Here is a 25,019-nt window from a genome sequence, read left to right on the forward strand (position 1 = left end):
TGTAGGTTGACCCACAATGCCCTTAAGGCAGGGAATTCCATGATTTTGACCCGGTGAGAGTAAAGGGATGGCAATATATTTCCAAGTCAGGATGGTGGCTGGCTTAGAGGTGAACTTGCAAGTGACAGTGTTCCCATGTATCTGCTGCCCTTGGCCTTCCAGATGGAAATGGTCATGAGTTTGGAAAGTGTTTTCAAGAATCCTTGTAATATCCACAAGCTGCAGTTCAAAAATTCACCAAACTGGTCCTACTGAGCATTGGAGGAGGGGTTGTGGTGTAAGTCAAGTGGGCCACTTTGTTCCTGGACGGAGTCAAGCTTCTTGAGCATTGTTGGAGCTGCTCAAGTGGGCAGTATTCCGTCACATTCCTGACATGTCAAGTAGGTGGTGGGCAGACTTCAGGCAGTCAGATGGAGAGTTACTCGCTGCAGTACTCCTAGCTTATGAACTGCTGTTGCAGTCACTGCGCTTCTGTGCAAAGCCCAGTCTTTGTCAATGCCAACCCCCAGGATGTTCGAAGTGGGACATTCAGTGATGGAAACACCGTTAAATGTCAAGGGGGCAATAGATTGTCTTCAACTGAAGATGGTCACTACCTGGCATTTCTCTGACACAAGTTTTGATCACTACCCTGAACAACTCCAGCAGAGGTGCCCTACAGCTGAGATGACTGGCTTCCAACAATAACAACCACTTTCCTATGACTCCAACTAGCACGGAGTTTGCCCCCCATTCCCATTGATTACAGTTTCCCTAAGGCAACTTGGTCCCATTTGGAGTCAAATGTGGCCATTATGTCAAGGACTTTCACTCTCCCCTCTGGAATTCAGCACTTCTGTCCATATTAAACCAAAACTGTAATAGGGTCAGGAGCTGAGAGCCCTAACAGAGCCAAACTGGGTGTCAATGACCAGGTTATCGCTGAGCAAGTGCTGTTTGACAGCACTGCTGAAGACATTTCAACACTAACACTACAATGGCTTTAACAGGTGTATTTAGTGCTTCGTTTTGAAGAAAGGTTGAGACAGAAGTATGAGCAATCTGCTTCAAAGCCCATAAACCCCAAAGTGGCTTTGGACTTTTTTTCCTAAATTTGGAAAAGCAGTAGCCTGAATGAGTCATGTCAAGCTCCCACAGAACTAAGATTTTTAGTTTTAGTTTTTCAGTGGCAGTTGCTGGGGTCTTGAAGCTGGATGTGGAAGCTGTTTTTTCTCTCTCTGTTACAGCTAAAAGCTGGGGATTCTCTTCCTGCTGCTAGAATTGCATGTGAGACACTATTTTATTGAATTTGCCTTTGCCAAGGGTGTATTTAAGAGTTAACTAGGTGTAGAGCTGGATGAACACAGCAGGCCGGCTGATGTTTCGGGCCTAAACCCTTCTGCAGAAATTGTGCTCTGATGCTGCTTAGCTTGCTTTGTTCATCCAGCTCTACGCCTTGTTATCTCAGATTCTCCAGCATCCGCAGTTCCTGCTATCTCTGTGTTTAAGAGTTAATGTTTAGCAGTTAGTCTGTTATTGTTAAGTATTCCAGCAGTTAGGTTATTTGAATTTTTATTGTGTTTTAACTAAATGTGCAAATAGTGGTATTTTTTGCTTCAAGACTGGTAGTTGACAAATCAAATTGTATCTGGAACACCACACCTGACCTAGGCTGTCATAATGATGGGGTGTGCGCACACTTGGTGGTTAGTCTAGTCTGGTCTGGTCTGGTCTAGTCTAAAAGGATAGGAAGTAACTGGAAAAAACACACAAAACAATGAGTGTGGTTCCAGGGATAAGGAACTTCAATTACATGGGTAAACTGGAGAAGTTTGGGCTACTTATTTTGTAGAAGTTTAAACAAGATTCAATGGAGATATCCAACATCTCACAGGCCTCTCGACACGGTAGAATACTGAACTAAAACCCCACTGTTAGAAGGCTCAAGAACAAGATGCTGCTGTTGGAGTGGACAAGGTCAAAAATCATATTACACCAAGTTTAATCCAACAGGCTTATTTGCAGACAGAAGCTTTCAGAGTCTCATCTGAAGCCAGAGCGGAACTCCCAGAAGTTGTCTTCGAATAAAGCTGTTGGACTATCGCCTGGGGCTGCAATTTTTGACAGAGAACAACACTGCACAGATTGAAACTAAATGGCAAAAGAAGCAATGGTGAGTGGATGAAAGAGAGTTTTGGAACACATCAACAACCTGGAACAAATAGTCTTAAGGTATAGTTTAATTGTAACATCTAAAAGTGAAGTAGATTATCATTTGAAAGGGGACACTACACAGTCTTAGTGAGATAGCAATAAATAGTTTTAAGTAAATTGCTCATTCAGAAAATGATGCAAACATGACAGGCCAAATAGCCCTTTTCAAAGCTGTCACAACTAAGTCTCTCATCACGTGACGTTTGTAAAGTGGCCATACTCAATAATTTACAGCACTTCAATCTAAAACGAAAGCTGGGGAAAAAAAGCACCGATGTAATGGACTAAGTACTTGCTCACAGTAAAGTGTTTAGTCGCCTTGGGACATGGATCAGCACGAAAAAACAAGTTTGCCAAAGGCCTTTCACGAAAACTATATTTCACAACAAGGACTAGTAGCACGAAAGAGTTCCTGTATCAGAGAACGGAGCAGAAGGAGTGTGTAAAATCCGGCATTCAGGCGCTCTTTAACCTACTTCTTGTAGTCTACGCTGAAGAGCCGGAACCCAGCTGCTGCCCCTCCTCCTGAAGTCACTGCCGAGGCTTCTTGGCCCAACTCGGTCGATTCACTTCCCAGAGCCTGATCATTGTAGGACGTGCTGTTGGTCGCCATGCTCGCCCCGTGTCCCGGGCACCAGCTGCCAAAGTGGTGTGAACAGTTAGTTTAATCTGGGTAATGTCGAAAAGTCCCCGCCGCCTGCCAGCCGGTCCCAACTCGAGCGACACCGGAAATCTGCCGGGGGAGGAGGTCAGCTGACACCGAGGTCACATGACCCGGCGATACCATGGAAACGCCCCTTGCACATAACCGTCGTGACGCCGCCCTGCTCAACTGGAGGGGAAAGAGTTGCTGTTTTCTTCTTTAAAAACACTCAATGCAAATTCGTGGTAAGGACGTAAGAGACGGAGTAGGTCACATTTATAATCACACGTCCCTTTCCAAAACGACGATGCCAAATTCAGGGAGTCGTCGTACAAGAGGAAATTGGCTCAGAAATATAAGTAAGAAACGTCTCAGGTTTGTTTGTTGGATGGAGTCAAACTCCTAATGTGTGTGTAGTTATCCATATGCTACTGTACAGAAACGACTGTATGTACATAAAGATATGTCTATGAATAAAATATGTTTTTAAAGTTACGGAAAAGTTGGCCCACAAATGAGCCAAATGAAATGAATGAGATGAACAGTGGTAAATGAAAGGTAATTGAAACTCAGTGTCAAAGCCCATGTAATGTAAGAAGGAACATGCTCTCAGAGCATCACCACTCTAATTATTACAAAGGGTTACACTCTAATAATGTTACTACTATGCACCCAGAGAGAAAAAGGGAAAAAAAAACTTGGAAATGTACTGGTCATATTAGAGCACTATTGATACTACAGACAGGTTGGACTAGTATGCATCATTTGTAATTTTTACTGGTATTTCATCAGGATTTTGAAAATATTTAGCAAATCTTTTAGATTTCTTCTGCACTGTCTAAAATGAACACAAAACAGAACAAGCTCTTTGGACCACCTTGAAAAGCATTAACATCCTTCTTGTACACATACTCCAGCTGCTATATAATTTCATTGTAACCTCCCTGCTCCTATTAATGAAATGTAGAATACTGAATATGCTTTATTGACAAAGAACAAAGAAAATTACAGCACAGGAACAGGCCCTTCGGCCCTCCAAGCCTGCACTGATCCAGATCCTCTCTCTAAACTGTTGCCTATTTTCCAAGGATCTGTGTCCCTCTGCTCCCTGCCCATTCATGTATCTGTCTAGATACATCTTAAATGATGCTATCATGCCCACCTCTACCACCTCTGCTGGCAATGCGTTCCAGGCACCCACCACCCTCTGCGTAAAGAACTTTCCACGCATATCTCCCTCAAACTTTTCCCCAGTCACCTTGAAATCGTAGTAATTGAGTCCCCCACTCTGGGGAAAAAGCTTCTCGCTATCCACCCTGTCTATACCTCTCATGATTTTGTGGACCTCAGTCAGGTCCCCTCCTCAACCTCCGTCTTTCTAATGTAAATTACCCTAATCCACTCAACCTGTCTTCATACCTAGAAGAGACAGTTCTCTCTTTGTCTTGCCACTTTAAATGACTTATGTATAAATACCCAGACCTTATTCTCTGACACACCCTTTGGAAAAGTGTAGTTTCTTTTATTCTGTCTCTACACATGTTTGTACCAAAATGTATCTCCTCATACTTCACACTGAACTTTATCGACCCACTCAACAAAAGTGCCAATGTTCCTTTGAAGTTCTGTGTTGTCCTCTTCAAACTTCCAATTCTCCTGAGATTTCTGTCATCCACAAGGTTGAAAATTGCACCTAGCACATAAGATCTCAATCATTTATTCCTATGTTAGGAAAAGCAAGGATTCCAAAAGTGAACCCTGGGGGACTTCACTACAAACCTGGCAGCACAAAAAGTATCCATTATCTATTAAGCTCTGTTTCCTATCTCAGTCAATTTTGTATCCACATTGCTACTGTCCCTTTTATTCCATACGTGATAACTTTCTTAATAAGTCTGGTTTTTGTGTGGCACTGTATTGAATGCCTTTTGGAAATCCATGTGCACCATATAACAGCTTTGTCCTCACAACAACAATACAAAAGGTCGAGCAAATCAGTTAGACAAGATTTTCCCTTAGTACGTCCAGACTGACTCTTCTGAATCAACTGATATTTTTTCATATGTTATTACCTCTATTCTGAAAAATTGTTGGCATAGTTAACACCAAGAAGGAAAGCCTTAGTCTATAGGGCTATATAGACAGACTGGCCTGGTGGGCTGAACAGTGCAAATGCAATTTAATCCTGAAATGTGTGAGGTCATGCATTTTGGGAGAATTAACAAGGCAAGGGAGTACCCCTTGAATGGTAGGACTCTAGGGAGCGCAGTGGTTCAAAGAGACCTTTGTGTGCATGTCCATAGATCCTTGAAGGCATCAGGACAGATAGATAAGGTCATGAAGATAAGGTCATAAGGAATACCTACCTTGAATAGTCAAGACATTGAATACACAAGCAAAGAATTGATGATTGAGCTGTCTATAAAATTGGTTCGGCCAAAGCTGTAGCACTGTATGGAGCTCTTATTGTCACTATAGGAAAATGTGATTGCATTAGAGTCAATGCAGAAGAAATTTACCATGATGTTGCCTGGACTGGAGTTAATCAGCTATGAAGAAAAACTAAATAGAAAAGAAGAAGAATTGGCTGACAAGGAATCTGATTAAAGTATACAAGGTTAAATAGATAGAGAGAAACTTTTTCCCTTAGCAGAGGGGTCAAAAACCATCTACAAGATGCACTGCAACAACTCACCAAGGTTCCTTAGATAGCACCTTACAAACCAGTTCTCTCTAGAACATTAAAGGAAAAGGACATCAGGTACATGAGAACAGCACCACCAGCAAGTTCCCCTCCAAACCACACACCATCCTGACTTGGAACAACATCGCCATTCCTTCACTGTCTCTAGGGCAAAATCCTGGAACTCATGGATTGTAGCAGTTCAAGAAGGCAACTCACTACCATCTTCTCAGCACCAATTAGGCATGTGTAATAAATGCTAGGCTAGCCAATGTTGCCCACATCCCATTAATTCATAAATAAATTTCAAAACACACCAACATGTTTAGGTTTAAAATTAGGCCTTGCAGATGATGAATTCAGAAGGCAACAAGAAGGGAGAGGAAGAGTATTAAAGAAGGAAAAGTAAAGTATACAAATAGAGGCCACCAAATTCAGGAATTTTTATTAGAGTGCGGGTGAGAAGATGAGTCTATTGTGAAACACCTTGAGAACTATTGAATTTGATTTTGTTTGTATTGTCAATCATGAGATGTTGTATTAGCAGTAGATGAGACAATATTGCTCAAAAAGTAAGAATATCAATAAAAAACAGTCCCCCTACACAACATCTGTGTTCTACTTCAACATTTTTTCTTTATCTCTTTATTTGTATCTAAGATTTGTACCTAGGTATTTTGTATCTGAAATGACACCAAGTGGGGCAACATTGTAAACTTTTCACTGTACTCCTGTACTTGAGTACTAATGACAGTAAACCTACAGGGCATTCTGCTATAATGCGCATTCCAGCAACACGAATTGAGAATGATGCAATTGACAAATCAGTGAATGGTATTTCCACAGTGCGAACTTTGTGTTGGCTGTAACATGATTCCGTTGAGTCCACTGGACCTGATGTTATTGAATGTTTTTCTTTGATTCACAATACTCAAGGTGAAACCTAACCATTGATTCATAAGGTTTTAGCACAACTTCCTTTTTGTTAACTATGCATCTATTTATATCCATAGTCTAACACCTGCCTTTCTCACCAAAACCTCAGTTACATACTTCCAAGCTGAATTATTTTCAACAGCTGCGTATCTTTGACTTAACTACAAATCCTAATCCCTCCTTTTGCTCCGACACGAAATAAATGTGGAACATTCAAAGGTTGATGAGGTTTGCGTGCAAGATTTCATGGCTGCCGTCAAAGCTACCCTAAAGAATTTGTATAAAAATAGTCAACATACCAGTTCTTGAAATATCAGTTCCCTCTTCTGGAACCTGTTACTGTATAACAGTGAGGAAAATTTCGGGTTTGCTTGGCTGTGGAGCAGGTAGTTTACCAACATTCACCGTCGAGTTCTGTATGGAGAACAGTCACTTGAGCAAGATTGAGAAAGGCCAGTGGCTCCTGTAGAACAGGTCCGTCCAACAGGTGGACCAGGCACTGGACTGTGAATATTCACTTCCCAGCCATGGTCATACTGCAGCCACATTTCCGTAATGACAATTAGATCATATCAGTTCACTTCAGTTAATGCTGTCTTTTCATCTGCTTTGTTGCAAATGCAGGGAGTGTTTTAGTGATAGTGGAGTTTAAAGGGATGGATAGAGGTTATAGAGATAGGTTGGGAGGTTTATACCAGCTGCGGAAAGCTACATGGATACTGGGAATTGAAGGAACGGATAGATTTGGTCTTACGAAGGTTGACAGGTAATCAAGAATGTTACAGTTTCGGAGTTACGGAAAATTGCAGATGCAGGAGGTACGGGGGCTGGATTAGATTCCAGAGATAGGCATAGATGCAGGGAGCAAGAGACACACACAAACACACGGAGCTTGAGTGTTGAGTGATATTTTTTGGTGCTCTGCTCCTAACCTTGCTTTTCCTATCGGCCCTTTATCTCAAAAGCGCGATTTTGTATAACACGATGTTACGCTGGAACTCAAGTATCGCATTAAAGCAGAACTCTAATTCTAACATACGAAATGCATCCATTCCAAGGGCTTTTCACAGAGTGTGTAAGAAACGTACACAAACTTACATACTGACTGAAAATTGATGAATTCAGTGGAGCTAAAATCTTCAGACAGAAATCATTTGGTCTGTATTATACAGCACTTTTCATACCTAAGGATACCCTAACCAGGCATATCTCATTTGAAATAGTACCCATCTTTTAGTCTACTGGAGAGGTAGCTGGATCCTGAGGTTAACTCCTTTGCTGAAAGGCAGCATTTCTGTCAATGTAACACTTCCTTCATGTCAGCACATATTTTTGTATTTAAGACTTAAGAGTGGGACTCGAAACTACAAATTTCTCATTCAACTCACCAACCAAGTTTCAGCAGACAAATGGGAGGCATTTCACACTCAAGTCTCCATTGCCACGACTAAAAATATTTGGAACCCTTTATAAGGAGTGATTATAGTCATTAGAACATATAGTTCATTTGTAGGAATTCATCCATCAGTGTAGGGACCTGGATAACATGCTGCCATTTGAACAAGCCAGGGAAGTGATGGCCTACTGGTATTATCACTGGACTTTTAACCTAGTGACACAGATAATGTTCTGGGATCATGGATTCAAATCCCACCATGGAAGATGGTGGAATTTGAATTTAAATGAATATCTGGAATCAACAGTCCATTACTGTTTGTCAGGGGAAAATAAGCATCTGGTTTACTAATGTCCTTTAGGGAAGGAAGCTGCTGTCCTAACCTGGTCTGGCCTACATGTGACTCCAGACCCACAGTAATGTAGTTGACTCTTAACTGCCCTCTGGTAATTAGGAATGAGCAATAAATGCTGCCTGGACAGCTATGCCCTCATCCTGTGAATGAATAAAAGGAACTGCAGCCACAAGATAAAAGAGAATTTTGGTCTGAGACTGTGACAGCACAGTTAATCCAAGGTTTTCTCTTTTTTTCCAGACCTTCTGTCAGAGTTACAGGTAATATGTACAGAAAAGATCACCCAGATGTGAACTTGTCTGTGAAACTTCCCATGATAGAATATTTGTGACATTTTCAGTATGAATATAAAACACGACTTTTAAATAAAGGCACCAGTTGAATAACTAAGGAAGTTATGCCAACTTTTCTAAGTTACTGGTTAGGCTTCAACAAGATGAGAATATCTAATTCTTGACACAACATTGGAGAAAGGACATCAAGACCTTGAAGAGAAGATTCACAAGGATCTACTGGAACAGTATTAGAATGAGATACTTCAATTATTTTGAGCGATGGAAGAAACTGGGATTATTCTTACAGCAGAGATTTTGGGAAAATGTAGTAGAAGTGTTCAGTTTTATGAGGGGTTTGATACAGGATGAAATCATTTTCACTTGTTGGAGATTCAGTAGCCTCTAGACAAAGATTTAAGGGTCAAAGAACTTCTTTTGTAGTTGTTGTTATGGTCTGTAATGTGGTGTCTCAAAGCAACATGATTCTCAGGCATAGTGCCATAGAAGTTACATTACAAGAAGGGACAGCTTTGATCACCTCTGTCAAGACGCAACATATCCTTGCCATTCTCTCTCCACCTTTAATCATTTTCCACATTGTATAAAATTAATAAGTTCATTTACATACAACAAGCAAGGATTTGCAGGGCCTTCTGTTGCCAAAGAGTGATAAATCAAAAGGCATTAAAAACTATTGGCAACATTTTGGTGCCAGAACATGCTGGTCTAAAAAATTGTTCTGAAAACATTTGTTAGGAGGAAACTTGGGTATGACCTGTAAATCCATGTGAATTTCCAGCTGACATTGAATAAGATGGAGAATTTTAGTTAACTTTATAAGCAATAATCTTATAAATCATTTAAGATGCATTTTCAGTTATTCTTATTCAAGAGAGATGCAGTGCCAAATATTTAAGGGAATGTTCGGGAAAGTGCAGAATGGATACATTCTAACAAATAAGAAACTTTCTAAGGGATGGAGCCTCTATCCATGGCACAGTAAAAAAGCCAAAGATGGAATCAAACTGAAAGAAAAGACATAATTTTGGAAAGATAGGCAAAATGATTACAAAAAAAATTAATGAGAGAAATATTAGTAAAACAAGAGAAAGTTAGCCAAAAACATAACACAAATAGGAACTGTTACTTCAGATATTTGAAAGAAAGAAAAGTTAGTCCTGTAGTCTATTAGTCTAGGGAATTAGTAATGGAGGATAAAGAGAAGGCAGATGAATTGAAAAGATATTTTGCATCAGTCTTCACAAAAGAGGATACAAGTAGAATCCCAGAAATATTGGTAAATCAGTATTTGCAAAGGAGTGACATATTTAAGAAAAATTACAATTACCACAGAAATAGTACTGAGTAAATTGTTGGAACTGCAAGTTGGTGAGTCCTCAGGTACTAATGGACTTCATCTGAGCGTCTTAAAAAAATTAGTTGGTGGTATAGTTGATGCCTTAGTTTCAATTTTCCAAAACTCAGTAGATTTGAGGAAGGTTCTTTATATTGGAAAATGGCTTATGTACCTCCATTATCCAAGAAGGGAGAGAGTCAGAAAGCCAAAAGCCACAGGCCAACTATATTTGTGATTCAAAAATCATGTTAAACTGACTTATTGGAATTCTTTGAAGAAGGAACTTGTGCTTTTGATAAAGGGGAACCAGTGGATTTATTGCATTTAGATTTCCAGAAGGCATTTCATAAGGTACCACATCAAAAGTTATTGCGGAAATTAAAAGCTCTGTATGGGCTAAATATTGCCAACGGGAGGCAGAAAGTAGGAATAAAGACAAGGTTAAGACAACTTCAACACAAGAATGCTTCCTCCTCCACCTGAACACTTTGAACCCTGTTCCAGATCTTTCCTGCTTCAGAATGTAACTCCACCCATCTCCCAATGTGATATCAAAAGTCAAACAATTTATTAAGCTGCAGCTCCTGAGAAAACAACATTAATGTAATGGCCATAACCTAATGGGAACCATGACTTATCCCACTACCTTAATCCTAATGCAAGATAAGATAAATAGTACAACTAGAATAGATAGGGTGAACCACAAAGACATTGTGGGTTCAAGTGTAGTAGACACCACAACGATAAACGAGAATATAAATGCAAGAAAGATCCATTACCCTTTAGATTAATCTTGTTGCTTGCAGTGGTAAGCAGAAATGCTCATAAACGAGGGAATCTGACACCTGGGCAGAGATTTCTAGGTGGGGTTTTGGTTAAACATTCCTGGAGTTCTCTTACATTCCTCTTTCCCCATTATTTCATACCGACAACTGAGTATTAGATGAGTTGCTGGCTTATGTTTTCTCAATGCTTTCATGAAATGTATACTCACGATTGAAAAATCATCCTGATGTCAAGTTGTCTGTAGAAGTTGTCCGTTGCCTGTAGAAAATTCACACCCTTCCTTGTCTGTCAAATAAATCTGCTTATGCCATTTCTATTAATTAGCATTACTGCATGAAATATTATGTTTTAATTAGATTCAAACTGACATTTCACCTGGAAAATAACTAATGCTTGCAGTTCTTTTCCTAACAGATGATTTGCCAATCTTTATTTAGCCTTTTGGATAGAGAAAGAAAAGTAGAATGGACTGGGATCACTGGGATTTGTGGGTCACCAAAGATTAATTCCATCTGGTTCATCAAGACACAAAACTTATAATACCAGAAAACTGAGATACAGACACGTTCTCCAGATCAAAGTGCCAACATCTGGATAGTCAGCTAGGCAGGACAGAAAATGAAGATGGAATTAAATACAAAATTGAAGTATATTGATGTAATGAATGCAGTAATGTATAACATAGCATGTCTAAATTTCATGAATATGTTGCTCCGCATTCCTTTCCAATAGTTGTCTTATTACAGAAACATATAATTTAAATGGAAAATCATTTGTCTGTAAAATTATAGTCTTGGCAACTAATTGAAATAGAATGCTTGACTTGGTTTCTAATTTGGATGAAATATACAATTTTTAAAACATTATGTCTCCATAGAAAACCGCAACCACATTTTTAGTCCAATCTAGACAGCTATAAAATCAGACAAGTTACCTGTCTTAGCTAATACTTTTTTAAAAATAATGAATGCCCAGAACATCCTTAGTACAGTAATTGTTTGAAGATCTACATTGACCCAGATTTTACTGTGCTAATGACAGCACAGATGTCAGCATATGCCATCATTGCATAAGTGAGAGAGCCAAAACTGTATAGAGTGAGAACTGTAGCATGGTAAATCTGGAAGCTGTTATGATCTGTTCTTCATCACAGTGGACTCTTTGCTACTGCAATCGCCAAATTCAGGATTAAAACGATAGAAATGTCACTGTTAAGAATTTGAACTGACTGCATGCAAATACTGAAGTATTTTTGCTACAATAAAGGCTGATGTTTCCAGACAGGACATGCCGATAGAATCACTTCACAGTAAACAAGAATTCATCGAGGCCAAGGGAAACTGAAAAGCATTTCAATGTTCAAAACAGTTGTGAAAGGGATCTCTCTTACTTTATGATGCAGCTTACTTATTTAGACACAATTTATATGACTTTTTACAAAATAGACATTTATGATTTTTCAAAACAACTGATATCACTCGTCTGACTTTTTAAAAAGTTGAATTTTTAACTTTCTTTTTAAAAAGATCTGAAATTTATTCTTTTATTTTTGTTGCTTTCTGGCAGATAGACTAATACCTAACTAACTCTCTGCTAATAAGAGCAGTTCTTCTCTCAAGTCTATCAGCTGTGGTATTCCCCATGAGCATATTTTGTACACCAAAGTTGTCCAGTGGCATTCACCTTAGGAAGGTCAAGTGAAGGAGATCAGTCCAGTTACACTTGTGATCAGAGATAATGGGAACTGCAGATGATGGAGAATCCAAGATAACAGGGGTTGGATGAACACAGCAGGCCAAGCAGCATCTTAGGAGCACAAAAGCTGATGTTTCGGGCCTCGACCCCTCATCAGAATTTTTTCAAAAGTTTTCAGAACTTTGTTATCTTCAGTCCAGTCACACATTGTTTTGAAGGGACGTAGAGAAGAACTATCTAACTCATAAATAAATTGACTTACTTACAAAAGGGTGTTAGAAGTCAGTGTGTCAAAATTCTCTAGTTATGTTTATAGGGTCCCTGCACAGCATCAGGCAAGCAACTCCTATCAGTGTATGTACCACTATGGTGTACAATCCTGAAGAAGCCAAGGAAAATTTTTCTGAAAATCTCTGTTTTTTTATTGTTATTGTGCCAAATTTAGACAAGCTAATCATTTTTGGTGGCTTCAACGCAACAGTTGGTGCTGATCAATAGATGTGGGAAGGGTTATTTGAATAATTGGAATTGAAAGGTGTAAAGAAATTATCTCTTCTTGCTGAAGATATGTTAAGGATATGAGCACTGAATCATCAACAAAGTTTTTTGACTTCCTAATAGCAACGCAATGTCTTGGATGCATTGGCAATTAATTATCCATGTGATCACCAGCCAGAGAGACAGGCAGGATGTGCATATGATGAAAACCATGTGTATTGTTGACTGCTGTACTAACAGGCATCTTATCACTTCAAAGCTAATCATCAAGATGTAAACCCCTTGGTACACCAAGGGTATGAAGATCCAGAAGAATCTCACCGTCTTAAGACATATTTCAGGCTTCCGTGGGGGTCAAGGAAGAACATTGAAGGGGGCCTGACATTAATTTTCAAATCCTGTCTGGCCACAGAAGAGCTGCAAGAAGACTGGAGAACAGCTAATGTGATGTCATTATTGAAAAGGGTGGTAGGGATACACCAGGGAACTATGGGGTTAACATTAGTGGTTTAGAAACTTGTGGAAACACATCTGAAGGATAGAATTGATTTCTACTTGGAGAGGCAAATGTTAATCAATGATAGTCAATATAACTTTGTCTGAGAGAGATCATGTGTGACAAATTTAGGTTTTCTGTGGAGTTGTGTACGTGAGGGTAGTGCACTGGTCTACTTGGACTCGAGTAAGTCTTTTGAGAAAGTATTGCATGGGACACTGATCAAGAAGGTAAGAAATCATTGGATTCAGGGCAATTTAGAAAGCTTGATCTAAAATTATATCAGTGGCAGAAAGCAGAGTCTGATGGTTAAAGGTTGATTTTGTGACTGAATACTTCTCCATCAGCGTACTGCAGGATTTGGTGCTGAGTTCTTTGCTGTTTGTAGTGTATGTTAATCATCTCAACATGAAGAAAGGACATTAATCAGTAAATTTTCAAATGTAATCAAGTTGATGGTGTGAAGATAGAATACATGATGATCAAATTGGGTTAGTCAGATAGGTAGGGCAGTGGCAAATAGAATTTAACCCGGATAAGTGTGAGGTGATACAATTTGGAAGGACTAACAATGCAAGGGAGTACATGATGAATAGTAGGATCCTAGAGAATTCAAAGGATTAGAGAGACAAGAGTGTGCATTTCCATAAACCCTAGAAGGCAAAAAAATGTGGAAAAGGTATTTAAGAAGGCACATGGGATACTTGCCTTTATTTGTCAATGCATTGAATATAAGAGAATGGGCGTTATGAAGGGAGGTTATGATGGAGCTCTGCATCAATCAAAGACATTAGTGGCTATAAGAAGGATATGATTCCTCTCGAGATAATGAAGAGGAGTTTCGCTACTATCGGCTGAATTTGATTTTCTTAGTGCAGAGATGGCTAAGTGAGGGGCCTGATTAGAATTCAAAATTATGATGGGCATAGATCAAGTTGATAGGAAGAAAATAACCAAAGGTCATACATTTAAGGTAAGAGGCAAGAGGTTTAGAGGAATTGAAGGATTTTTTTTAACCCAGTGGATGGTGGCTAGCTGGAATCACTGCATGAAAGGGTGATAGAGGGAAAGCCATCACAACATTTAAGACATATTTAGATGTACTGGAAATGCTATGGCACAAGTCTGCAAGCCATGTGCTGACAAACGTTGGAGTAGATAGGTGTTTGATGACTGGCACAGACATAATGGGCTGAAGAGTTTCTTTCTGTTTATCAAAATCTAGGACTATGACCCAGTCATGTGAGGATCTCACTCAGAAACTTAAAAATTTCCTGCATACCACAACAGTCAACAGTCCTGAGATCAACCAGGCAACTTTTAGGGATATGGAGTACCCCACTGCTCAAGTGGACATTGGCCCTCTCATAAGCAGCAAAATTGATTTGATGAAAATAGTGAGTTAATTCAGAAATTACTAGAGAACAAGCATTATCTCTACAGCAGAGATAATGGGAACTGCAGATGTTGGAGAATCCAAGATAACAAAGTGTGAAGCTGGATGAACACAGCAGGCCAAGCAGCATCTCAGGAGCACAAAAGATTATGTTTCGGGCCTAGACCCTTCATCAGAGAGGGGGTTAGGGACAGGGTTCTGGAATAAATAGAGAGAGAGGAGGAGGCGGACCGGAAATGGAGAGAAAAGAAGATAGGTGGGGAGGTAGGGAGGGGATAGGTCAGTCCAGGGAAGACGGACAGGTTAAGGAGGTGGGATGAGGTTAATAGGTAAGAAATGAAGGTGCAGCTTGAGGTGGGAGGAAGGGATGGGTGAGAGGAAGAACAGGTTAGCGAGGCGGAGACAGGCTGGGCTGGTTTTCGGATGCAGTGGGGGGAGGGGACAAGCTGGGGCTGGTTTTGTGATGCAGTGGGGGGAGAGCCGAACTGGGCTGGTTTTGGGATGTGGTGGGGAAAGGGGAGATTTTGAAACTTGTGAAGTCCACATTGATACCATTGGGCTGCAGGGTTCCCAAGCAGAATATGAGTTGCTGTTCTTGCAACCTTCGGGTGGCATCATTGTGGCACTGCAGGCGGCCCATGATGGACATGTCGTCTAAAGAATGGGAGGGGGAGTGGAAATGGTTTGCAACTGGGAGGTGCAGTTGTTTATTGTGAACCGAGCAGAGGTGTTCTGCAAAGCGGTCCCCAAGCCTCCGCTTGGTTTCCCCAATGTAGAGGAAGCCACACCGGGTACAATGGATACAACATATCATATTGGCAGATGTGCAGGTGAACATCTGCTTAATATAGAAAGTCATCTTGGGGCCTGGGATGGGGGTGAGGAAGGAGGTGTGGGGACAAGTGTAGCACTTCCTGCGGTTGCAGGGGAAGGTGCCGCGGAGTGTGGAGCAAACAAGGGAGTCACGGAGAGAGTGACCTCTCCGGAAGGCAGACAAGGGTGGGGATGGAAAAATGTCTTGGGTGGTGGGGTCGGATTGTAGATGGCGGAAGTGTCGGAGGATGATGCGTTGTGTCCGGAGGTTGGTGGGGTGGTGTGTGAGAACGAGGGGGATCCTCTTGGGGCGGTTCTGACGCAGGCAGGGTGTGAGGAATGTGTTGCGGGAAATGCGGGAGACGCGGTCAAGGGCGTTCTCAACTACTGCGGGGGAAAAGTTGCGGTCCTTGAAGAACTGGAACATCTGGGATGTGTGGGAGTGGAATGTCTCATCCTGGGAGCAGATGCGGCGGAGGCGGAGGAATTGGGAATAGGGGATGGAATTTTTTGCAGGAGGGTGGGTGGGAGGAGGTGTATTCTAGGCAGCTGTGGGGGTCAGTGGGCTTGAAATGGACATCAGTTTCTAGCTGGCTACCTGAGATGGAGACTGAGAGGTCCAGGAAGGTGAAGGATGTGTTGGAGATGGCCCAGGTGAACTTGCGGTTGGGGTGGAAGGTGTTGGTGAAGTGGATGAACTGTTCAAGCTCCTCTGGGGAGCAAGAGGCGGCGCCGATACAGTCATCAATGTAACGGAGGAAGAGGTGGGGTTTGGGGCCTGTGTAGGTGCAGAAGAGGGACTGTTCCACATAAACCTACAAAGTGGCAGGCATAGCTTGGGCCCATGCAGGTACCCATGGCCACCCCCTTTGTCTGTAGGAAGTGGGAGGAATCGAAAGAGAAGTTGTTGAGGGTAAGGACGAGCGCGACTAGGCGGATGAGGTAACCAGCTAGAAACTGATGTCCATTTCAAGCCCACCGACTCCCTCAGCTACCTAGAATACACCTCCTCCCACCCACCCTCCTGCAAAAATTCCATCCCCTATTCCCAATTCCTCCGCCTCCACCGCATCTGCTCCCAGGATGAGGCATTCCACTCCCGCACATCCCAGATGTCCCAGTTCTTCAAGTTCCGCAACTTTCCCCCCACAGTGGTCGAGGACGCCCTTGACCACGTCTCCCGCATTTCCCACAACACATCCCTCACACCCCGCCCACACCACAGCTGCACCAAGAGGATCCCCCTCATTCTCACACACCACCCCACCAACCTCCGGATACAACGCATCATCCTCCGACACTTCCGCCATCTACAATCCGACCCCACCACCCAAGACATTTTTCCATCCCCACCCTTGTCTGCCTTCCGGAGAGACGACTCTCTCTGTGACTCCCTTGTTCGCTCCACACTCCCCTCCAACCCCACCACACCCGTCCCCTTCCCCTGCAACCGCAGGAAATGCTACACTTGCCGGCACACCTCCTCCCTCACCCCCATCCCAGGCCCCAAGATGACTTTCCATATTAAGCAGGTGTTCACCTGCACATCTGCCAATGTGATATATTGTATCCATTGTACCTGGTGTGGCTTCCTCTACATTGGGGAAACCAAGCGGAGGCTTGGGGACCGCTTTGCAGAACACCTCCGTCGGTTCGCAATAAACAACTGCACCTCCCAGTCGCGAACCATTTTAACTCCTCCTCCCATTCTTTAGACGACATGTCCATCATGGGCCTCCTGCAGTGCCACAATGATGCCACCCGAAGGTTGCAGAAACAGCAACTCATTCCGCTTGGGAACCATGCAGCCCAATGGTATCAATGTGGACTTCACAAGCTTCAAAATCTCCCCTTCCCCCACCACATCCCAAAACCAACCCAGTTTGTCCCCTCCCTCCACTGCATCACACTACCAGCCCAGCTCGTCCCCTCCCCCATTGCATCCCAAAACCAGCCCAGCCTGTCTCTGCCTCGCTAACCTGTTCTTCCTCTCACCCATCTTTTCCTCCCATCTCAAGCCACACCTCCATTTCTTACCTACTTACCTCATCCCACCTCCTTGACCTGTCCGTCTTCCCTGATCTGACCTATCCCCTCCCTACCTCCCCACCTATACTCTCCTCTCCACCTATCTTCTTTTCTCTCCATTTCCGGTCTGCCTCCCCCTCTCTCCCTATTTATTCCAGAACCCTCTCCCCATCCCCCTCTCTGATGAAGGGTCTAGGCTCGAAACGTCAGCTTTTGTGCTCCTGAGATGCTGCTTGGCCTGCTGTGTTCATCCAGCTTCATGCGTTGTTATGTCTACAGCACTTACCTCAAAAACATTTGTCACGTTCCGTGCACGATGCCAAACAAAACATCAATATGGCTGCTCAATGCATGTTAAGAGGAATGCAAGATTCTTGGTTGAATCAGAAAACACAGAATCCCAGTCCTGTGCAGATCATAAAGGCTTGGACACATTCTACTAAGTGCTGAAATCTCTCTGCAGTCCCCAGTTTGTAGTTTCATCACTAATCCTTGGTGACGGTGAGTCAACAGTACTCACCGAAAAACCCAAAGTCTAGAAAGATGGGCAGAATACTTAACACATCCTCAAATGGCCTTCAGCCATAATAAAGAACCAATCAACAGTGCAGTGTTAAGCTTAAAAATGTATCAGTAACCCAGATTGTTAATGATTAATTGTTAAAGATCCATTGGATATGGCAATAAGAAATTGAAGGAAAAAACATAAAAAACAAGCTTGGTGTAACTGTTAACTTAGTCTGCTGAACACAAAATATTAACTCTGCTTTGTCTCCATAGATGCTGCCAGACCCATTGAGTTTTTTTCCAGCAATTTCTGCTTTTGTTTGTGATTTCCAGCATCTGCAGTTGCTTGGATTTTTTTAAAGTGTAAAAACAGCCAGTTTTGGATGGAAGGTAATGTAATAACCTTGGCTAGGATGGGAAACAGATTATTGTGCAAAGACACAGAGACACCTACACCCATTTTCACACAAATGAATGCTAGGGAAAAGTACTCATAGATGGCAATAGAGCATGTAATATCAGATTCTGAATTATAGAGTCAGAAAATCATATAGCACAGAAACAGACCCTTGTAGTCCAATTCATCCTTGCTGACCAGGTCTCTCAAAATAAGCTTGCCCACTTGTCGACATTTGGACCGAAACCCTCTCAATTTTTCCTCTTCATTTTCCTATCCACCCTAATAAAAGCACCTTTGCTGTTCACCTTATCTATGCCCCTCATCATTTTATGAACTTCTATAAGGTCACCCCTCAATCTCATACATTCCAGTGAAAAAAGTACCAGCCTATCCAGCCTGTCCTTATAACTCAAATCCCCCAGTCCCAATAAGTCTTTTCTGCACCCTTTCCAATTTAATATATTAATACTGGGGATCCTTTTCAGCTCAGAAGGACCTTTCCCTTTCGGTCAGGGATTTGTGAGACCGGGGTCATGGACTTCCACTATTGGGCTGTGGTTTGGCAGACCAGTGCAGTGGAAACTGAAATAGAGCTTTAAGTGCGAGCCATCACCCAGGAGTCTTTAACGGGAGAAAGCAGCGAGACCCACTCATTGAATATGTCTAAAGTCGTTTAATCTAACAGATTCACTCAATAATTTGCATATATTTAAATTAGACAGTGTCTTCTTGTATTTATTTTGACCAGACCTTAAAGAACCCGTTAGGCATTTTCAGCCTAACAATACACACAGGACACTATCAGTTGCTTTGTGATGAGCATTTCACTTGGTTAGAAATGACAAACATAATCAAAATCCTGTCTTGCAGCAAAGTTCTGAAATCTGATGTGTTCCTGCCGTGGTATATAAGGTTGAATGTCAATGCCTGTTCAAGAGGCTCACTGAGCTTTTTCTGTCTATGTGGCTGCTAGAAATCAAACAAAAGAAATAGAAAGAACCCTCATAATCATGGTATGACTCCAGGTTCTGGAGCAGCTTAGTTTTGACAGATACTGTGGCCATGTCTGCTCTTCACAGCCTTGCATGAAGTGCCACATTTGCCCTCAGTAAGGAATGCTGCAAAGGCACATTGAAATTGTTAACATGAAGGGATCCTCACTTCTTTCAAGCAGAATTCTCACCCCCAACATGATAGAGTTATAGAGATGTACAGCACAGAAACTGACCCTTCTGTCCAACTCGAGTATGCCGACCAGATATCCTAAATAAATCTAGTCCCATTTGCCAGCATTTGGCGCATATCCCTTGAAACCCTTCCTAATCAAACACCCATCCATGTGCCTTTTAAGTGATGTAATTGTCCCAGCATCCACCACTTCCTCTGGCAGCTCATTCCATAGATGCACTGCCTGCAACATGAAAAAGTTGCCCCTTAGGTCCTTCTTCAATCTTTCCCTCCTCACCTTAAACCTATGCTCTCTATTTTTGGACTCCCCCACCCCTGTGAAAAGACCTTGTCTGTTTACCCTATCAGTGCCCCCCATGATTTTATATACCTCTATAAGGTCACCCTTCAGCCTCCGATGATCTAGGAAAAATGGCCCCAGCCTATTCAGCCTCTCCTTATAGTTCAAACTCTCCAACCCTGGCAACGTCCTTGTAAATCTTTCCAGAACCCTTTCAAGATTCACAAAATTCTTCTGATAGCAGGGAGACTAGAATTGCATGCAGTGTTCCAAAAGCGGCCTAACCAATGTCCTGTACAGCCACAACATGACCTCCCAATTCCCATACTCAATGGACTGACCAATAAAGGCAAACATGTCAAATGCCTTCTTCACTAGCCTATCTACCTGTGACTCTAATTTCAAGAAACTATGAACCTGCATTCCAAAGTCTATTTGTTCGGCAGCACTCCACAGGCTCCTACTATTAAGTGTACAAGTCCTGCCCTCATTTGCCTTTCCAAAATGCAGCACCTTGCATTTATCTAAATTAAACTCCATCGGCCAGTCCTTGGCCCATTGGCCCATCTGAAGAAGATCCTGTTGTACTCTGAGGTATCTTTCTTTGCTGTCCACTATACCTCCTATTTTGGTGTAATTTGCAAATTTACTAGCCATATCTCCTAAGTTTACATCTGAATCATTTATATAAATGGCGAAAAGCAGTGGACGCATCACCAATCCTTGTGGTATGCCACTGCTCACAAGCCTCCAGTCTGAAAAGCAATGCTCTACCACCTTCTGTCTCCTACCTTGAGCCAGTTCAGGATCCAAATGATTAGTTTAGACTAGATTCCTTACAGTGTGGAAACAAGCCCTTTGGCCCAACAAGTCCACACCACCCCTTGCAGCATCCCAACCAGACCCATGCCCCATAACCCACACACCTCTGAACACTACAGGCAATTTAGCATGGTCAACCCACCTACCCAGCACATCTTTGAACTGTGGGAGGAAACCGGAGCACCCGGAGGAAACCCACGCAGACACAGGGAGAATGTGCAAACTCCGCAAAGACAGTTGCCCAAGGCTGGAATCCAGGTCCCTGGTGCTGTGAGGCTGCAATGCTAACCACTGAGCCACTGTGCCACCCCTAGTTCTCTCTGTATTCCATGCTAACCAGTCTATTAGAGGAAACCTTGTCGAACGTCTTTACTAAAGTGCCTATATATCACATTCACTGATCTGCCCTCATCAATCCTCTTCAGTACTTCTTCAGAAAAACTCAGTTAAGTTACTGAGACACAATTTCCCATGCTCCAAGTCATCTTCAGTAATTTTTCACATTACAGTAAGGTTTCACCCTGACAATACATTAATAAATATTCAAAACTGACATAAGTCTCAGGTAAGGATAAAGGGTAACTTTTCTTTTACTTCTAATGTAGTTAGAATCTGTGGGAATGTTGTTTAAATAATCAACAGGACTTAACACCTTGAATGGATCTACAAGGACTTAAAGATTTACAAGAATCACACTTGTTAAAACATGAGATAATGGGAACTGCAGATGCTGGAGATTCCAAGATAATAAAATGTGAGGCTGGATGAACACAGCAGGCCAAGCAGCATCCCAGGAGCACAAAAGCTGACGTTTCGAGCCTAGACCCTTCATCAGAGAGGGGGATGGGGGGAGGGAACTGGAATAAATAGGGAGAGAGGGGGAGGCGGACCGAAGATGGAGAGTAAAGAAGATAGGTGGAGAGAGTGTAGGTGGGGAGGTAGGGAGGGGATAGGTCAGTCCAGGGAAGACGGACAGGTCAAGGAGGTGGGATGAGGTTAGTAGGTAGCTGGGGGTGTGGCTTGGGGTGGGAGGAGTACAACGGATACAACGCATTATCCTCCGACACTTCCGCCATTTACAATCCGACCCCACCACCCAAGACATTTTTCCATCCCCTCCCCTGTCTGCTTTCCGGAGAGACCACTCTCTCCGTGACTCCCTTGTTCGCTCCACACTGCCCTCCAACCCCACCACACCCGGCACCTTCCCCTGCAACCGCAGGAAATGCTACACTTGTCCCCACACCTCCTCCCTCACCCCCATCCCAGGCCCCAAGATGACATTCCACATCAAGCAGAGGTTCACCTGCACATCTGCCAATGTGGTATACTGCATCCACTGTACCCGGTGCAGCTTCCTCTACATTGGGGAAACCAAGCGGAGGCTTGGGGACCGCTTTGCAGAACACCTCCGCTCAGTTCGCAACAAACAACTGCACCTCCCAGTCGCAAACCATTTCCACTCCCCCTCCCATTCTCTTGATGACATGTCCATCATGGGCCTCCTGCACTGCCACAATGATGCCACCCGAAGGTTGCAGGAACAGCAACTCATATTCCGCCTGGGAACCCTGCAGCCATATGGTATCAATGTGGACTTCACCAGTTTCAAAATCTCCCCTTCCCCTACTGCATCCCTAAACCAGCCCAGTTCATCCCCTCTCCCCACTGCACCACACAACCAGCCCAGCTCTTGCCCCCCACCCACTGCATCCCAAAACCAGTCCAACCTGTCTCTGCCTCCCTAACCGGTTCTTCCTCTCACCCATCCCTTCCTCCCACCCCAAGCCGCACCCCCAGCTACCTACTAACCTCATCCCACCTCCTTGACCTGTCCGTCTTCCCTGGACTGACCTATCCCCTCCCTACCTCCCCACCTACACTCTCTCCACCTATCTTCTTTACTCTCCATTTTCGGTCCGCCTCCCCCTCTCTCCCTATTTATTCCAGTTCCCTCCCCCCATCCCCCTCTCTGATGAAGGGTCTAGGCCCGAAACGTCAGCTTTTGTGCTCCTGGGATGCTGCTTGGCCTGCTGTGTTCATCCAGCCTCACATTTTATTATCTTGTTAAAACATGTCCTGATTTTCTATTCTTCCTACTAAAATGAGTGTTCTGATATTATGTACGTTACATATCTATATATATTCTGACCCTTTATTAAATTATACCTTCCGGGACAGCGTGGCCCACACTTCCTTTGCTCCCCACTGCGCTATGGCACCTTCCGCTGTAACTGGTGAAGGTGCAACACTTGCCCAAGAATACTTCCTCCCTTCCCAGTATCCAAGGGCCCAAATATACCTTCCAGGTGAAGCAGCACTTCCCAGAATCTAGTCTACTGCATTCTCTGCTCACAATATGGTCTCCTTTATATTGGGGAAACGAAGTGTAGACTTGGCAACCACTTCGCAGAACATCTCTGTTCTTTTTGCAAAAAAGACCCTGAACTACCCGCCGCCTGCCACATCAATGCACCGCCCTGCTCCCTGGCCAACATCTGTCTCTGGCTTGCTGCAGTGTTCCAGTGAAGCCCAATGCAAGTTGGAAGAACAACAGCCCAGCCCCTCACCCCACACACAAGCCCTTGTTACCACATAGCCTGCCATTACACACCCTCTGTTGTTAGTCACTAACAGTCCCCATTAACAACTATTCACCTTCCCAGCCTGATCGTTAGCAACTCCTTTGTCTGTCCAACAGTCTTTCTCTCTCTTTGGGCTCTGTCCTATCGTTTGCTCCCTACCCCACCTGCCCCCCCTATTTTCTGCATTTAAACTGACATTTTTCTAGCCACCATCAGTTCTGAGGAAGGGTCACCAGAGCTGAAACGTTAACTCTGTTTTCTCCTTCACAGATGCTGCCAGACCTGCTGAGCTTTTCCAGCAACTTTGTTTTTATACTTCATTTGCTACCCTGTTGCCCACACCATATTTCATTGTAGACTTTTTTGTATCTTCCTCACAGTTTGCATTCTACCTAGCTTTGTTTCATAAGCAAACTAAGATACATTATCCTCTGCCTCTTCATCAGAATCATGAATATATAATTCATAAGTAGCTGAGGCCCGAACACTGATCCTTGCAGTATTCCATTCGTCAGAGCTTGTTTGTTACTACTCACTGCCTCCTGTCCATTCAGCAATCCTTAATCAATTTAATATATAATCCTTGACTCTATGAGCCCTTATTTTGTACATTAGCCATTAGTGAGGCATCTTATCAAAGTGTATTGTATCCACAGTTCCAGTTTATCTGTCCTACTCTTTATTTCCTGACAAAAAAATGAAGTAAAATTAGTCAAACACAATTTCTGTTTTGTAACTCCATGTTGACTTTGACTACCCTGATGTTCTCTTTTTTTTTCAACAATTTTTAATATTCTAAGTTCATTGTTAAAACATTTTCAATCATAGTATCTCAACAAAGGGTATCGTCCTAAAATGTCTGTAGTTATCCACTTCCCTTATCTCTGTTACATTGCAAACTTCCAGTCCGCTGCAATCTAAGTAATTTTGGAAAATCATTAAGATTACATCCACTATCTATGTGGAATCCTCTTTTAGAACCCTATGATCTAGGCTGTCATGCCCTGGAAATATGTTTTAGCCCCTTAATTTTCTTCACTACATTTTATTTGCTGATGTCGATTAATTTAAATTCCACGCTTTTGTCACTACCTTCTATGTCTGATATATAATTTGTGTCTTCAACATTGGAGACAGAAACAAAATACTCATTCAACATCTCCATCATTCCCTCTTTACCCATTTTTTTCTGCTTCTATAGGGACCACTATATTCTTCAGCTATTGCCTTTACCTGCCTAGCTAGCTCAATCTGCAGAGCATCAGATTTGGAAGGCTGAATATTGTGCTTTTTTTGGCTGTGCAAATTATGTCAATTGTTTTGGTGGGATTGTTGCCACGCAGCCCAGTCAGATTTTTCGCTGTACCATCTCATCATGTGCGGATCTTGGAACAACTTGTCACTCACTGGATATCCCCCAAAAGGTCAGTAACTCTCATGCCCATGTTATTGTTAAAATATTGTTCTACACCAAAACAAGCACTGTTCATCCAAACAAAAACAAAGTTGCTGGAAAAGCTCAGCAAGTCTGGTAGCATCTGTGAAATTAAAAACAGAATTAAAGTTTTGGGTCCGGTGACCATTCCTCAGAGATTTACAAAATTCCTATTTACTGCATCCACAGTTCTTTGGTTTTTATCGACTGTTAGTCTAAAGCTGCCCTATGTGGTTCTTAGTATTTGGGCAT

General features: G+C 42.7%; 1 protein-coding gene across 3 annotated transcripts in view; it reads right to left on the reverse strand.

Annotated features, from left to right (window-relative positions):
• ap3b1a (adaptor related protein complex 3 subunit beta 1a) overlaps positions 1 to 2,956 on the reverse strand; it is a 308,383-nt gene extending 305,427 nt beyond the window's left edge. For all 3 annotated transcript variants that reach the window (XR_007247173.2, XM_048527276.2, XM_048527278.2), the window contains exon 1: positions 2,670 to 2,956. Coding sequence is in view for 2 of the 3 variants with exons in the window: in XM_048527276.2 (XP_048383233.1) it covers positions 2,670 to 2,806 (137 nt within the window). In the remaining variant the exon portion in view is untranslated. The remainder of the gene's footprint in view (positions 1 to 2,669) is intronic.
• Between the last annotated feature and the right edge of the window lie 22,063 nt (positions 2,957 to 25,019).

This window comes from Stegostoma tigrinum, chromosome 3, assembly GCF_030684315.1.
Source record: "Stegostoma tigrinum isolate sSteTig4 chromosome 3, sSteTig4.hap1, whole genome shotgun sequence".
NCBI classification, from domain to species: Eukaryota; Metazoa; Chordata; class Chondrichthyes; order Orectolobiformes; family Stegostomatidae; genus Stegostoma; species Stegostoma tigrinum.